The sequence below is a fragment of the Eschscholzia californica genome, unplaced genomic scaffold (genome assembly GCF_041429995.1).
Source record: "Eschscholzia californica isolate CP2 unplaced genomic scaffold, dmEscCali1.0.p SCAF_2, whole genome shotgun sequence".
Taxonomy (NCBI): domain Eukaryota; kingdom Viridiplantae; phylum Streptophyta; class Magnoliopsida; order Ranunculales; family Papaveraceae; genus Eschscholzia; species Eschscholzia californica.
The window spans coordinates 53,730,599-53,746,022 of NW_028238309.1; the positions used below are offsets into that span (position 1 = coordinate 53,730,599).

The following is a 15,424-nucleotide window of genomic DNA, read 5'->3' on the forward strand; positions in this document are numbered from 1 at the left end:
TAGGCAAAAATATATCTCAACAGCGATTGTAGTAATGTGCATGATCCTCACTGAGCAGTGCGAAGGCAGAAACTTTTATGAGTGGGGTCACCTCTTTGTTATAGTTAATGAAAGAATTCCACATTACACGATCAAGCTAGAAACGAAAAGCAAATTCTTAACAGTTTAGATATTCCGTGGTAATTTTGATGTATAACAATCAGTCTCTAATTTTGTCAATATGGATCAAGGGCCATTCCTCCAACTGGATTCCCAAAATATACTAAAACAAAAAACAAAGGAGGGGATGGAGAGATAATGGTGAAGATTAAAAAGAACGATGCTAGATGATGAAGAGGAAGTGATCGTAATGGAAGCAAACACGAAGAGTAAGTTTTCTTTCTAATAACATGTTTACCAGAACAAAAGTCTAAAAAAGACAATTTTGAAATTCAAAATACAAGTCACCGAAAAATCAGACAAAATCACAATTAAGGGGAGACGTTTAGAAAACTCATCATCTCTACGAGGCCATTTTATTTAGTTGGTCACTTTGAGGAGGTCAAAATTGAGTTATCTCAATTCATAAGAACCAATTTTAAGCCAAGCATGACCTTTATAATGTATGTTTAATAAGTAGTCATCTTAAACCAAACAATAATTTCAACTAACTTAAGTAGTAGATATTTTAAAGAAAAGTGTAAGTAGTAGAAATTTTCTAGTAAAAAAGAAAGTTGTGTGTGGGACTCAATCCCTTGACCTCAATATTGAAACATAATCGCTTCACCAGCTAAGCTAGGGAAAAATGGTGTATTCATCGAAACCAAAGTCGCTTAAGTAGTAGATATTACAACTGAATTTTTTTATCCATTCTGATGTAGTGCTTTGGTTGTTATATTTATGAAAGAAATTGATGTAGCAAAAAACTGAAGGAAAAAATGGTGTATTCATCGAAACCAAAGTCGCCTATAACAAAATCTTGCACAATCTAGACTATCGATAAAAACGGTATTACTCTCAAGAGTCATCGCTTATGCTATGGTCTGACCACTTTCGAGTCCAACAAAATTCCATCATTTAGGCCTTCAAAACGGTATTTTTATAATTAATACTAATTTCTTTAGTTTTTTTTGTAAGTTAGGAAACTATAATAATACTGTGTGAAAGAATTCCTTTCCAAGTTTTAGAATTCAATTGTTAATAAAATTAACCGTTTCTCTATCTCTGACAATTTATCGTTTTTTTTGAGTTTCGATCGACGTCTTACATATATTTTTTTTGAGTTTTCCTCAACATCACATTTGACGGCCAAAATGAGGTACCTTTTGGTATTAGCTATTCTTCAACCATTGTTAGATCCAAGACACTCCAAAGTTGAAAATGGGACTATCTTACATATGTACCGACATAGGGATTTCGAGAGTACTTTCTTATTTGAGCGCGGAGGTAAAATTAATTTACCATATCTTAGTGGACCATTTTGAAATTTAAGTGAATATAAATTCTTCTTTATAAAAGAACTCTCTTCAGTAGTTCTCTCCATTCGTTCTTCTCTCTCTCTCTCTCTCTCCATTTCAGCATGTCTTTCAGAATGGTAAGCATTTCAATCTCTGGGTTTTCTTAGATTTCTTCTTTTTTGGAGTTTCGATTTCTAATTCATACCTAATAACGTAGTTGATGCTTGTAATCTGTGCTTGAAACCTTGTTCTTGACTGAGAAACTAGGGCTGATCTATAATCTATTCATCTTTAGTATTCCAATTAGATAATCATTATATTACTTGAGTTTAAATTAGGGTTCCTTTTAATCTTTAAAGTTCAGTAATTTGGGTTTTGTAAAAGACAGTTTTTATTCTAGTAGGAGTGATTAAAAATCTCTGAATTGCTTATTTACTTTGGTTTTAGAAAGCAACTAGTCAATTGTTGGAAGAATTTGAGTTCGCTTTTGTTATGTTCTGTTTTTGGGTTAGGTCAAATTCTTGATCCATGATAATCCTGTACCCCTTTTTCATTGTTGAAGTGAAGCAATATGAAATATATTCAATTTTGATGAGAGAGAATTGTTTTGTTAAGGATACATCACACGATTTCGTCGCAAAATCATGATTATGTCGTATGAAATTACTACATCTTAAGGATGAAATAAGCACATAACTATCATGAAACTGCCTTCTAGGCCATGAAAAAGAACCCATGACGGGTCATCAGAAAGAACCCTAAACGAGCCATAAAACAAACTAGATACGCTATTTTAGCACCTATAAATAACATGAGAAACTTCCTGAGGTAAAATATGCAGTTACTGCGCCTCGCGAAACTCGAACCCACAACCTCTTGGTATTTTAGAGGATGCGTAAAGACTGGTCTACAAGCCCCATGTCCGAGGGAGTAAATTGTTATCACCTATGTGAATAACTTTTGCGTAGTATAGATATAGTTTGGAAGAATCTTGATTTAGCCTAGGGTTTGTTGAATTTTACCGGTCTTTCATTTTGATCTGGGTGAATGATGTAGAAATTTTTATTTTATTTCATATATTTGATATTTATTAAGAATTTTATTGAGCACTATGATGAAGCATTTGTTCATTTATTTTTGTTTCACAGTCAAATGCTTCTTCCGGTATGGGAGTGGCTGATCACAGCAAGAACACATTTATGGAACTGAAAAGAAAGAAGGTGCATCGCTATGTTGTCTTTAAGATCGATGAGAAAAAGAAGGAAGTAGTGGTTGAAAAAACTGGAGGTGCAGCTGAGAGTTATGATGATTTTACAGCAGCTTTGCCGGAGAATGATTGCCGATATGCGATCTATGACTTCGATTATGTCACCTCTGAGAATTGCCAAAAGAGCAAGATTTTCTTCATTGCATGGTCAGTTTCTCCTTCCTGTTTTGTGCTTTATTATTTCAAATCAGATAAATCATTTGATTTATCATTCACTGGAATAAAACAAGACACAAAAATGATTTTCTTGATAATGTTGCATACTTCTAAACTCTTAAGGAGACTGTGGAGTTGGGTTCTTGGGAACTTTTGGGATGTTTTTCTACAAGTCAGAGTAGGTTCACATATCATATAAGATGGACATTTAGATGAGATTGTATTCTCTGTGAAGCATATAATTCGATCTCAGTGGGAATTTCATTAGTTGCATGTTGTCAATTATGTGAAGCTGTCAAAATTCTTTTCGTGTAATTTGTGAACACATTTATCTCAAATATCTCTTCAGTATTGTTAGGATGTTTGTAACAACGATTGTGGAATATGTTACAATCCCAGTCCTGAATTTTAATTGCCCATGATTAGGAAACATCACCTGAATTTTTTAACGGGAAATTGAAGTTTCATGTCCAAGGCACTTAGTCCTACATCGCTTTGGAACTTGGAAGACCTTCCAAACCACGGTTGTTACATAACAGTTATGACACGTTCTCCAAGTTGTCCTACATACCAATAGTCCTCTTGGGTGGTTTTGCGCCTAGATTGGTTTGGTGGAGAAGTCTGGGTTGGTCTGAGACATGCCTATGCAAAGGAAAAACCTTCTACCATGTGGAACTAGGTCAGTGTGCCTGGGTGGTACCTTAATTAAGGACTATATGGGTGGTATTCAGAGGGGGGTTCATCAATTTTGTTTAAAATACTGCCTACAGAGGCAACTGTACTTCTGGGAGGATTTTGGTTTATTTTGTGTCGCACGTCATGAAAACTAATAGATGGGTAGGTTCATTTGAATGTTATACCTATTGATTTGAATTGGGATTTCCTCTCATGACACCTCTAGAGCTAGATTTTTTCCATCGACCGATTTCTCTGTCTTAACACATTAGAGGAATATGAAATTTAGAGCTCTCTCTCGATATTGTTTTGTGATTGTTTTATGTTTGTGTCAAATTTCTAACAGAATGTACCGTTAGATCACTCTTTAAACCTTTATTATAAAATGCACAAGAGGTTGGCTATTATTGCTTTTATAAGGACAGATTCCTAAATTTGTAGGAAATACCAGAATGCTCTACTGTCAAGATGATTCTCTTTTGGTGAACATAGAACATCGGGCATTATTGATGTTGTTTTCCATGTCTAATCAGTATCTCTTGCAGGACAATCTTGTATTATTATTTTTAATTCAAGTTGACAATTAAGAAGGAAAAAAGTTGCATTTTATAAAACAATCATATTCATATCCGATTACTAGTATAATCTATTTCCTATTTTCTATAACTTAAAGTTAGACTAATTTATAGACATTCATGTTGATCAGGTCACCTTCAGTATCTCGGATCCGTTCCAAGATGCTTTACGCGACATCCAAAGACAGGTTCCGACGAGAGCTTGATGGTATCCACTACGAGATTCAAGCAACTGACCCAACAGAGATGGAACTTGACGTGCTCAGAGAACGAGCCCACTGAGCAATATTTATATTACAGAAAGGCATGAACAACCAAAGAAATTGATTGATAGAGAAGGAAGTGAGTGCTCTTCACTCAGTATATGTTACTGATTCTGAACAACTTATGGCTTAATCACTGAAATAAAATCAACACCCGAGAAGGCTGATAGGAAGCTTGTCTACTTATATTTCTGACGAGCTTTCTTATTGCCATGATGCTTCTCAGGTGAAGATGGGTTTGGTTATTATTACAATATTTGTTCGAATGACTCTAAACTTTATATTTATGAAATGGTTTGATTAATGGATTGTATTTGATTCTTGTCTTCCATTATTGCATATCTGCATTATCAGACAGACTAGTGAAACAAAAAGAAGTTCGAACAAAAATAACAAGCAATTCTGATCATGCCATCACCTACTCATTGATAATTCAAATAAAAAGTATACTCATCCTGCATCCTGACTCCCACTTGAGCAACCTGTGGTTTCTCTCTCCTCTCACGTGGTTACCCATGTGGAGAGAGAATATCTTGTTTCTCTCGCAGGCGGTTCAAGTGGGAGTCCATAGAGGCGGGTCATGTAGACTGAGATATATATATATATATTCATATATGTTATAGTATGTGATTATTTGTGCATGTTTCCTATATATCATTTGAAGAAGGGTTTGGATTTTGATGAAGGGGATTATCCCTTTCACTAGAACCCTTCCTCATCCTCCTTTAAAAAGAGATTTTCCCCTCCACATCTCAGAGCAAGCAAAATAGAGAGCAATGGAGAAAATGAGCAAGTAGAAGGAGATAGATTAACACTAGAGAGGAGAGAGAGACACTAAATTAAGGAAATATTTTAATTTGTAAATTTTTTTTTTGGAAAGGAGTCATGTCATTGATGATGTGAAGGGTACAAAGCAACCAAGGAGGTTGCAAACAAGAAAAATGACAAAAACAAGGAGAAAAAAAAAGAAAACAAAGAAAAGCTAAAAGAACCCAAAATGAAGCTGACGAATATTAATGTCCCATCCCAATTATGTAAAAGATTTGAGAAGGTCGTATGATTCCTCCAGGAATCACGATTGATTGTTTGTTCAAATGAAGACGTGTCACTACAACAACTCGCTATAAGTCAAACAAATGAATCCATGAGGTCTTCTGTAGCTAAACATGTATGATTCCTCCACGATTGATTGTTGTTCAAATGAAGTGTCACTATAACAACTCGCTTTAGGTCTTATAGAGATGAGCCATGAGGTCTTCTGTAGCTAAACATCTATCTAGGGTCTGGGATAAAGTATCCGAGAATCCGAAACCCGTCATCACGTCATGGATACCCGAGCAAGGGCGGAGCTCGGAATTTGAGTTAGGGTGGGGTAGCTTAAAAAGTAAAGCGCAAAAATAAATTTAATGAGAAAATAGGGGGTCAAAGTCAAGGTCTAAATACTAAACTAGGACAAAGTTAAGAGCTAAAGATGAAAGCCAGAGCAAAATTAAGGTTCAAGGTCTCATGGAAAGGGTATTGGAACCAGTGACCTCATGGAAGTTTGACCAAGCTAGGAACCACTTTGACTAAGCTAGGTTGGTAACCTTCTCTGTCTCAAACATAATAGCATCTTGAATTGTTCCTCGTGCTTCAGCCCGGGACAGCCCACACCTAGCTCTGGCCTTGTACCTGAGTCCGTTAGAGTCGGTAGATACCCGAAACCCGAATGGGGGCTCAACTCGACTGAGCCTGTGAAATAAACGGGGGTGTTCAAGAGTGTCCACTCAATATTGTCCGACATAACCCATACGGACAGAACCCAAGAAGCAATTTTATATCGTTAGGCTTGGCATGGTGCCAATTGCTCAAGAGGCCTATGATGTTGTCCAAAGAAGAGAAAACATTGGTAAAAGGTTGACAAAAATGGTATCAAACTAAAAAAAAAAAAGACTAACCCTAACTCTTATATAACAGAATCTTTAAAAAGAGAGCTAAACTCTCATATCACAAAAGATGGGGATCAAAACGTAAGTTGGTGTCCATAAACTAGGGTTCATTTGGGAATTATGAACAATAAGATGCATTATAGATGAGGTGTTAGTTAAGTACTCCAGATATTCGAATAGGAATAATAATATTCATATGTTCCTAAATAATAGGGGGTTACTGAGTTACGAAATTAAGGATGAAATCGAACCGTTGATTAAAATCCGCTAAATTCTGTTGTAAAAAAAAGTATATGCTTTGAATATATTCTTTTGAGTTCTAACTGATGAGGAAGGAACGAAAGATCTCTTCCTCGTATAAATACCTAACCCTCATTTACCTTCAACTTCATCTCTCTCTCTCTCTCAAGAACTGGTAATTACTTTCTTCTCTCTCTATCTATTTCTTGATTCATTCTTATCATCATTTTATGTTTAATGGGTAGCTTTTCTTCTTATAATACTATTGAGTTTATATGATACAACAGGAGTTGGTGAAGATTTGTTTCTAAGTTCCACTTTTGCATTACAGAAAGATAAAACAAGTAATAATCAAAACCCTAATCTCTTATTTTATGTTATTTAATCTTTCATCTTAGACATTCTTAAGTTTCTCTTTCTCTTTCTTTCATTTTGTTATTTTTTATGTACTAATATTGAATACAATAATGGGTTTCATTTTGATTTTGATTTTGATTTATCTTAGTATTTCATTTTATAGAATGAAATCTTTCTATTATTAAGAATTTTGATTTAAAATTTGAATACCTATTCTTTTTTTTTTGGTTTTCTTCTAATAGATCCTTTAAAATAGGCTATTTAATAGGTAACTGTTGATTCATTCCATTTATTATTTGTTGTTTTTTTTTCTGATTTATTTGAATTTAAGAGTGAAAAAATTATTTTCTCATTTCTTTTTATTCATGGGTAGTATTGCTCTTTGATTTTGTCAACCTTTGAATCCTTTTAAAGAGCTATGATTTTTTCCTTCTAGGGTTTAGGGTTTAGGCAAATCATAATACCCTTACATCATCATTTGACCTCTTCTTTGCATACCCACTTATCATTGTCCATTTTACAAATCTTGCAGATTTATCTTTCTGGTTTGAGTAATTGCACTAGGTATAGCTAATAGCTATGGCAAAACAACAGTTGGAGGTTCTTAGTAAACTAGATTCAGCAAAAACACAATGGTACCATTTCACTGCAATTGTGATAGCTGGTATGGGTTTTTTCACTGATGCTTATGATCTCTTCTGCATCTCGTTGGTCACCAAATTACTCGGTCGGTTGTACTATCATGTCGATGGTTCACCAAAACCGGGTTCTTTACCACCAAATATCTCAAGTGCTGTTAATGGTGTTGCCCTCTTTGGCACTCTTGCCGGGCAACTCTTTTTCGGATGGCTCGGTGATAAAATGGGTCGAAAACGTGTTTATGGTATGACCCTTGGGGTCATGGTAATTGCTTCACTTGCTTCTGGTCTTTCTTTTGGTCATACACCAAAGGCTGTTATGGTTACACTTTGTTTCTGGAGGTTTTGGTTAGGGTTTGGGATTGGTGGTGACTACCCGTTATCCGCAACTATCATGTCGGAGTATTCAAACAAGAAAACTCGTGGAGCATTTATCTCAGCCGTTTTCGCTATGCAAGGTTTTGGAATATTGGCTGGTGGGGCGTTTGCTATCTTAGTTTCAGCTATCTTTAGCAAGGCTTATCCAGCTCCTCCTTATGAAATTGATCCGGTTGGATCAACCATTCCTGAGTCTGATTATGCTTGGCGTATAATTTTGATGTTTGGAGCAATACCAGCTGCAATGACTTTCTATTCGCGTTCGAAAATGCCCGAGACTGCTCGTTACACCGCTCTGGTAGCAAAAAATGCCACACAGGCAGCTTCCGACATGTCTAAAGTTTTGCAGGTTGAGATTGAAGCGGAACAAGATAAAGTGGAGAAAATAACAGAAGTTACCTCAAACTCTTTCGGGTTGTTTTCTATGAAGTTTCTTCGTCGACATGGGTTGCATTTGCTTGGCACTTCAATGACTTGGTTTTTACTTGATATTGCATTTTACAGTCAGAATCTATTTCAGAAGGATATTTTTAGTGCAGTTGGGTGGATTCCTCCTGCAAAGACAATGAATGCAATGGATGAAGTTTATAGAATTTCAAGAGCTCAAACCCTAATTGCTCTTTGTAGTACTGTTCCTGGGTATTGGTTTACAGTCTTTTTCATCGATCGTATTGGGAGATTTGCAATTCAATTGATGGGTTTCGGGTTCATGACAATATTCATGTTTTGTCTTGCAATTCCTTACCACCATTGGACATTAAAGGAAAACAGGCTAGGGTTTGTGGTAATGTATGCTTTAACATTCTTCTTTGCTAATTTCGGTCCAAACGCAACCACATTCGTCGTGCCAGCCGAGATCTTTCCAGCCAGATTTAGATCGACTTGTCACGGAATTTCCGCTGCTTCAGGTAAAGCCGGCGCAATAATAGGTGCATTTGGGTTCTTATATTTAGCTCAAAATGAAGACAAAAGTAAAGCTGATCCAGGTTATCCAGCAGGTATTGGTGTTAAGAAATCACTTATCATACTTGGTGTAATCAACATCTTGGGATTCCTTTTCACTTTCTTAGTACCAGAGTCTAATGGAAAGTCACTGGAAGAGATGTCAGGAGAGAATGAAGAAGAGAAGGAAGAACAAAATGTTCCTGTTTGATCTTTATTATTCTAGGGTTTTAGTTTAGTAGTATTGGGGAATAGTCCTGGTTAATTTTTTTTTTTTTTTGAACTTTAATGTTTTATAGTATTTGTTTTTGTTTAGTATTTTTTTAACCATTGGTTGATTATGGTCCATTTGAACATGTAGTTGAATCCCATTATTAATAATTTGAGTTCTTCCTCTATATGGTTCACAATAGATTCTAAGCTCTTTTCTCTATTACATTTTTAAAGTTTTGAACTAGGGAAATGCTAAAATGGGCCGTTGAGATGAATATTACAACCGCCAAATCAACTAGGCAACTTCTTTTGTAAAAATCATTTTTCTTTCACATCTAAGATCAACTTCTAAAGCTAGCTAGCTAGAACAACAACTAGTGGAGTATTTGCTCAACTAAAGAACTCTATAAAACAACTATTACACACTCCCTTGAATGACAATACGATTCAAATGCAGTGAAACCACAAAATAATGATACGCAATACATACATTCTTAAGCAAATTTCTAGAAACATTTCCAACTTGAGATATCGAAGGGGTGAATAGAATATTAAAAACTTATCATTTTCCTTGCACATGTAAGATCAGCTTCAACAACTCGTGATTTGCTGAACTAAAGAACTCCACGAATGTTAACTATGATAGATTCCCTAAACGATAATATGAATTCGAATGTAGTGAAAACACACAAAATGGCGATCCACAATATATACATTCACTAGCAAAGTTCTAAGAACCATTTCCAACTAGAAATACTCGAAGGCGTGAATGGATTAAATAGACAAAGAACATATCGTTGCACATCTAAGATCAACTTCTAAATCTAGCTAGCTTAAAAAATAACAACTGGTGACATATTTGCTAAACTAAAGTTCTCCACGAAAGCAACTAAGACACACTCTGGTGAACAACAATATGATTCAAATTTCATTCGATTTGGGAAAAATCTCTTCTCTAACTCATACTATTCAAGAGCTTACCACATTAACCATCAGTAAAGGCAATTGCATTTCTGGCATGATAACTGGACTAAATCAGTTTTTTTTCTTCGATTTGGAAAGTTTTGAAAAGTGCCTCTGTGGAGGAATGTATGGGAGGTGAATTCAGAGAAGATAGATGGAACCTCATGATTCAAGGAATTGGTCTCCCTCTAATAAAGGTTTCTTTGTTGATTCACTATACGAATACTTAAGATATTTGTTTGCTAGAGATCTTGGATTAAATTCGGGTTTAGGTTGAAAAGTATTAAGCACCCATCAACCTCCCCTCTTCTTTTATTTAAGGTTTCGACCCCATTTTCCGAAACTCCATTTTACTTCTCCGTAATCTAGGACAAACCTGATTATGTTTAGAGCCATAACAGGCCTTATGCCTAATATATGCGTTGGACAATTAGCCTTGCCTAAGGGTGGGAATCGGTCCGGACAGGCAGTCCGCGGACAACCACCCTCCCGGTCCGGGTGGAATGGACACATGCCATCAATGACCGCTCGGACCATCAGACTAAACAGTCGGACTAAACGGAATTTACTTGGAGAAAAAATCTGTTCATGGCCGTTTTTTTTGCCGGACACTGATCGATCGGGCACCGGGTTCAATGCCCAAACATAAAGATGTCATTTTATTGAAAATTACATAACTACTTTCAACATACATTTAATAACAAATTACTTTCAGTGTAACTTAAAACATAAGTAAAGATGTCATCAGAACATCGCCATTTTAACATCATTGAATGCACACGATTAACGAACACCATTCTTAGAATGTTTCAAAACCCACCTTGTGCTTTTTCGAACAAATTTTAGTATGCACAAAGAAATCGCTTGTTTCAATCTTAGTTCGTAAAGATCTTCGAAGAAGAGATTTTCAGTCAATCAATCGACAAACAGTCGAGAACAAGAACTAAGGTTTAGGGATTACTGATTAGGGTTTACTGGTAAGAAATCACAAACATGAATTATTTATCATCATTTGGTAAGAAATCCTATAGACCATGTTGCGCACTCCGAATCGACCATCATAAACAGAAACGACTCAACTTATCATATAACGTTATGAGGCTAATTCTAGAGCCCACCTTCACAAGTCTAAACTAGACTTCAAGTTACCATCAGAATTTAATTCAACTAACCATCACAAACATGAATTATTTATCATCATTTGGTAAGAAATCCTATAGACCATGTTGCGGACTCCGAAGCGACCATCATAAAGAAGAAGCGACTCAACTTACCAAATAAGGTAAGGAATCATATCGTGTTATGGGGCTAATTCTAGAGCCCACCTTCACAAGTCTAAACTAGATTTCATTTCACCATCAGAAATTAACAAACATCACACAACCAAGAATAAGAAATTTTGCCATCATAATGAGTTAACATTATCAACTCATACATATCATATGCTCGGAAAATCATAAAACATAGATCATCATTCATATATATATATATATATCATATGCTCATAAAATCAGATTACATATATCATCAGATTATGGGTAATAGTTCAACTGCATTATGTTGTAGAATCAGGAGCCACATATTTCATTCATTCCAAGTCATCAGATTGTACCAAGATGACATCATATCATAAACTCATACCAACAATGAAATATTGCAATATCAAGATGTCATCATACCATAAACTCATGCATTTGATTCATCCAAAAAGAAGAATAAACATAATGAGATACTTACAAAGCTGTTTGTCATGTAAAAGATGAAACCAATAAAACTAGAAGTACTTAAGTAAGACTGTGATACTATGAGTTAAGTTTTTAAGAACTCAAGATGTTTATGTTGTTCTGCAAAAAAATAAACAACAGAAAGTCAGTTGAAGATACAAAAACTAAAGAACAAATGATGAAACATAGAAAACAGATAAAGAAAACAATCAAACACTTACCAAATAATTATTTCAAGATCTGGTCAAAACATGTCCATAATACTAATTGTTTAAAAAAAATTAAACTAATAAAGTTGGATTTTAAAGTTATTTAAAGGCCGCGGCTTTGGGGAATAAAGAAAATTCTCCGGGGAATAAATTCTCGAGGGAATTCAGATTTTTTTTAAAATTCTCCGGGGAATAAATTTTTATGGGGAATGCAAACTACATTTTTTTGAAAGTTCTCCTCCATCTCATCTGTTCTCTCTGCCACTTCATCTTCTCGCCACCTCATCATCTTCTCCGGCGAAGGTTTCCGGCCGGCGACCTTCAAAATTTTTATTTTTTTTTCTCTCTTCCTCTCTCTCTCCCTAACACTCCGGCGAAGGGAGACCTTCGCCGGAGTGTTAGAGACAGAGAGGAAGAGAGAAATTTTTTTTTTTTTTTTTTTATGTTTGGAAGTCGCCGGCCGGAAAACTGGTCGGCCACCGACCTTCGCCGGAGAAGATGATGAGGTGGCGAGAAGATGAGGTGGTAGAGAGGTGATGAGTTATAGCATCTTCTAAAATTAGAAGCCCCTTAGCAATAAAAAAGAAACATAAAAGTCAATCTTATTTGACTAGTTTTAAGAAAAGTCTTTATTCCCCGGAGAATTTTCTTTATTCCCCAAAGCCGCGACCTATTTAAAAATTCTGAACCAATAATACTTGACTTTGAAGATCTAATAGTAGTTAGGAACTAGTGACCCTCACTTACATTTCTCGAATTACAATCGAGCTACCTTACAAATAACGAAGACGAGAGACGTAGCGACAGGTACTAATACTCAACTGGAATCTCGATGGCATAAAAAGGAGTACGAAAAATGGGTAATTTTTTTTTCTTATATCTCACTGTACTCATGTTGTTCTTTGTGCTTATGGTAATGAAAAAAAAATATCACAATTATCCAAAAAAAAAGTATATTAAAACATGATTGTTTAAACTGCATATAAGCAAATAGTACACAAATTATTCAAGCAATATCCATTACCAATCATCAGTACAAAATTCAATTAACAAAAATGTCACACTAGGTGATGCTCTTGGCAAAGCTTGTAGCTTCTGAGGAATAAGTTTGTCTTCTTTTTTCATTGCCGAGTTCCATCTTCTCACATACTTAAGTTCTACGGTCTCCAAGACTGGACTGTTCTTCAACAAAAACTCAAGCAACGTAATATCATTGTAACTTGGACATCCTTTCCTATATTTGATCTTAATGTACTTGAGGTGAGGTAACATGCATTGCAACGACGAAGAAAGGGGTAGCATTCTGTAGTAGCTTTGTGAAGCTACTGTCAGACGAAGGAACTCTAATTTAGGACAGATCTCAAGTAAGTATATTATTGTGTCTATACAGTCTTTTAGGAGCCATACCGACAAATTTAAGCGTCTTAGCTTAGAAAACTCAAGAATTGTGTTACTTTCTTCTAAGTACAAACGAGCTTGAGCGAGCACTTGAAGAAACAATAATGATGGTGAGATCAGAGTTTCCACATTATAAAATGCTTTGAGAATTTTAATCAACTCTAGTGAGTAAACTTTTCTTGTTTTTTCGTCAATAACTGGAGGACGATCTGAAGAACGATATGAACCAACTATAGCATCCAAGTCCATTTTAGCCTCCACTAAATCATTTAGGCTCCCTATAACATCGAAGTACTTCCACTTAACACCTTTACAACAGAAGGATATAAGATTTGGGGCATTTAACTTGATGTATTCCAATTTTCCACAATATTGTAGTGATAAGTGCTTGAGTTGTATAGAAGAAATATAAAGAGTGTCTTTATCCAATTCACAATATTTTATAGACAATGACTCCAGAACCGGACAATCTAAAAAAATCCTCTGAATAATGTCACCCTCACCGTCGAATTTAACCCCTTCAAGAACTAGCTTTTGGAGACTAGGCAAACTCGTTGAATCGAATCTATGACGAATAAGTTTCAAATTCCTCAGTGACTTGAAAGTGGATAAACTTTTAACTAGACATACTCTTTGAGCTTGCCTTCCATATAGCTGGGATTCAAACGATATGAGATTTGGAGCATAGATATTGAAACTATTTATCTCATCATTACTATCAAGTACAAAGTGCTTAAGTTGAAGAGAAGAGATGTCAAAGATGTTGTCAAATTTGCAGTCTAATAGGGATAAAGATTCAAGCATTGGACAACTTGAGACTATCCTCTTAATAGCATCATCCTTACTCTTTAAGGTAAGACCCTTTAGAACCAACTTCGTTAGCCTCGGTAAATACATCCCATCAGGTATATAAAGATTAGTATGCATTTGACTAGGTTTCAACTCTAATATTTTAAGAGATTGACAAGCAAATAGGTGATTTAGAGGTAATTTATCCGTGAGTGGTATACGAGCATATACTTCTTCAACTTTGCTGTCAACTGCATAAGAGACCCATCTAAAACATCTAGAGGTTCCTTTATCAATAAAAGTCTTACACGAGAGACGAAAACTCATTATTTTCGAGGACTTGTCACGAATGCACATTACTTTATTAATAAAATGATGAAACTCTGTTTTTGAATTGTACTCAGAATATTCGTCGTAGTCAAATTTAAGAAAGGGAAAGGATTTCCAGAGGTACCTCCATCTTCTAGACAAGATGCTAGTTTGAACTACTTCTCTTGTGGGCAAGAAAGAAAGAATGTGATGAAGAATGTTATCTTCCAAGTTGCTTAGGATGTCTTGATCAATCCCTTCCTCCTCCTCCATAATCATAATTCCGATAATTAGTTGCTCAGGATCGATGTAAAGAAGATATTTCTCTGTTTAGGGTTTATGCAATACTTATACTAATATTTTCAGAAACCCTAATTCTGAATTTTTCCTATGTTTGGTTAGTGGTGCTCAAAAGGCCGGGCCGGGCCGGCCCGGCCTGGAATAGAACGTTCCAGGCCGGGTTGCGGGCCGGGCCCAAGCAACCCGGGCTGGAATAGCCCCGGGACAAGCCGGTCCCGGGTTGGCTAAACCTATGGCCCAGCCCGGGACCGTGAGTTGACCCAGGCCAGGCCTATCCGGGCCGGGCCGGGCTAAACCCGGGTTTGACCAGGCTAAATTTTTTTTTTTTTTTTTCCTAGTTTTTAATATGAAACTCAATTAAAACTTAACTAATCCTAAAAGTAAATTAAAAAGAAATATTACAAATATAAAACTATTTGTAATAGAACTTACTTAAAAGAAAATAAAACTTATCACGTAGTATTAAAGTAATGACTATTTACCTAAAAAGATCGAACTTACCTAAAGTAAATTAAAACAAAATGGAACTTACTTAAATAATTTATAGTATTTACTAAAAATTTCTTCTCTTACTCGAAAAGAAAAGATTTTCTAAAACTTACACAAAAATGGTTTCATGAAACTTACCTATATTCTTTTTATATTCTCTAACTTAAAAAGGAAA

At 35.5% G+C, this 15,424-nt stretch overlaps 2 protein-coding genes and 1 pseudogene across 3 annotated transcripts; 2 read left to right on the forward strand and 1 right to left on the reverse strand.

Annotated features, from left to right (window-relative positions):
- The first annotated feature begins 1,509 nt into the window (after window positions 1-1,509).
- ADF6 (actin depolymerizing factor 6) lies at window positions 1,510-4,701 on the forward strand. The gene is made up of 3 exons (XM_086660820.1): window positions 1,510-1,573; window positions 2,585-2,850; window positions 4,241-4,701. The coding sequence occupies exons 1-3, from the start codon at window positions 1,559-1,561 to the stop codon at window positions 4,389-4,391; spliced, it is 432 nt and encodes a 143-aa protein (XP_086516946.1). The 5' UTR covers window positions 1,510-1,558; the 3' UTR covers window positions 4,392-4,701.
- Window positions 4,702-6,466: 1,765 nt separating this feature from the next.
- LOC147559040 (inorganic phosphate transporter 1-4 pseudogene) lies at window positions 6,467-9,251 on the forward strand (annotated as a pseudogene). The gene is made up of 3 exons (XR_015234480.1): window positions 6,467-6,715; window positions 6,828-6,884; window positions 7,430-9,251. The product of XR_015234480.1 is annotated as an inorganic phosphate transporter 1-4 pseudogene (transcript).
- Window positions 9,252-12,900: 3,649 nt separating this feature from the next.
- LOC147559041 (putative FBD-associated F-box protein At5g56440) lies at window positions 12,901-14,765 on the reverse strand. Its single transcript, XM_086657710.1, has one exon. The coding sequence runs from the start codon at window positions 14,737-14,739 to the stop codon at window positions 12,985-12,987; it is 1,755 nt and encodes a 584-aa protein (XP_086513836.1). The 5' UTR covers window positions 14,740-14,765; the 3' UTR covers window positions 12,901-12,984.
- Between the last annotated feature and the right edge of the window lie 659 nt (window positions 14,766-15,424).

What these genes read in the sequence shown, in the direction of transcription:
- ADF6 (XM_086660820.1), top strand. An exon ending in AAGATTTTCTTCATTGCATG is followed by an intron (nt 2,851 to 4,240) that starts GTCAGTTTCTCC and finishes CATGTTGATCAG; the next exon opens with GTCACCTTCAGTATCTCGGA.
- LOC147559041 (XM_086657710.1), bottom strand. Translation starts at nt 14,739, where the DNA reads ATGATTATGGAGGAGGAGGAAGGGATTGATCAAGACATCCTAAGCAAC.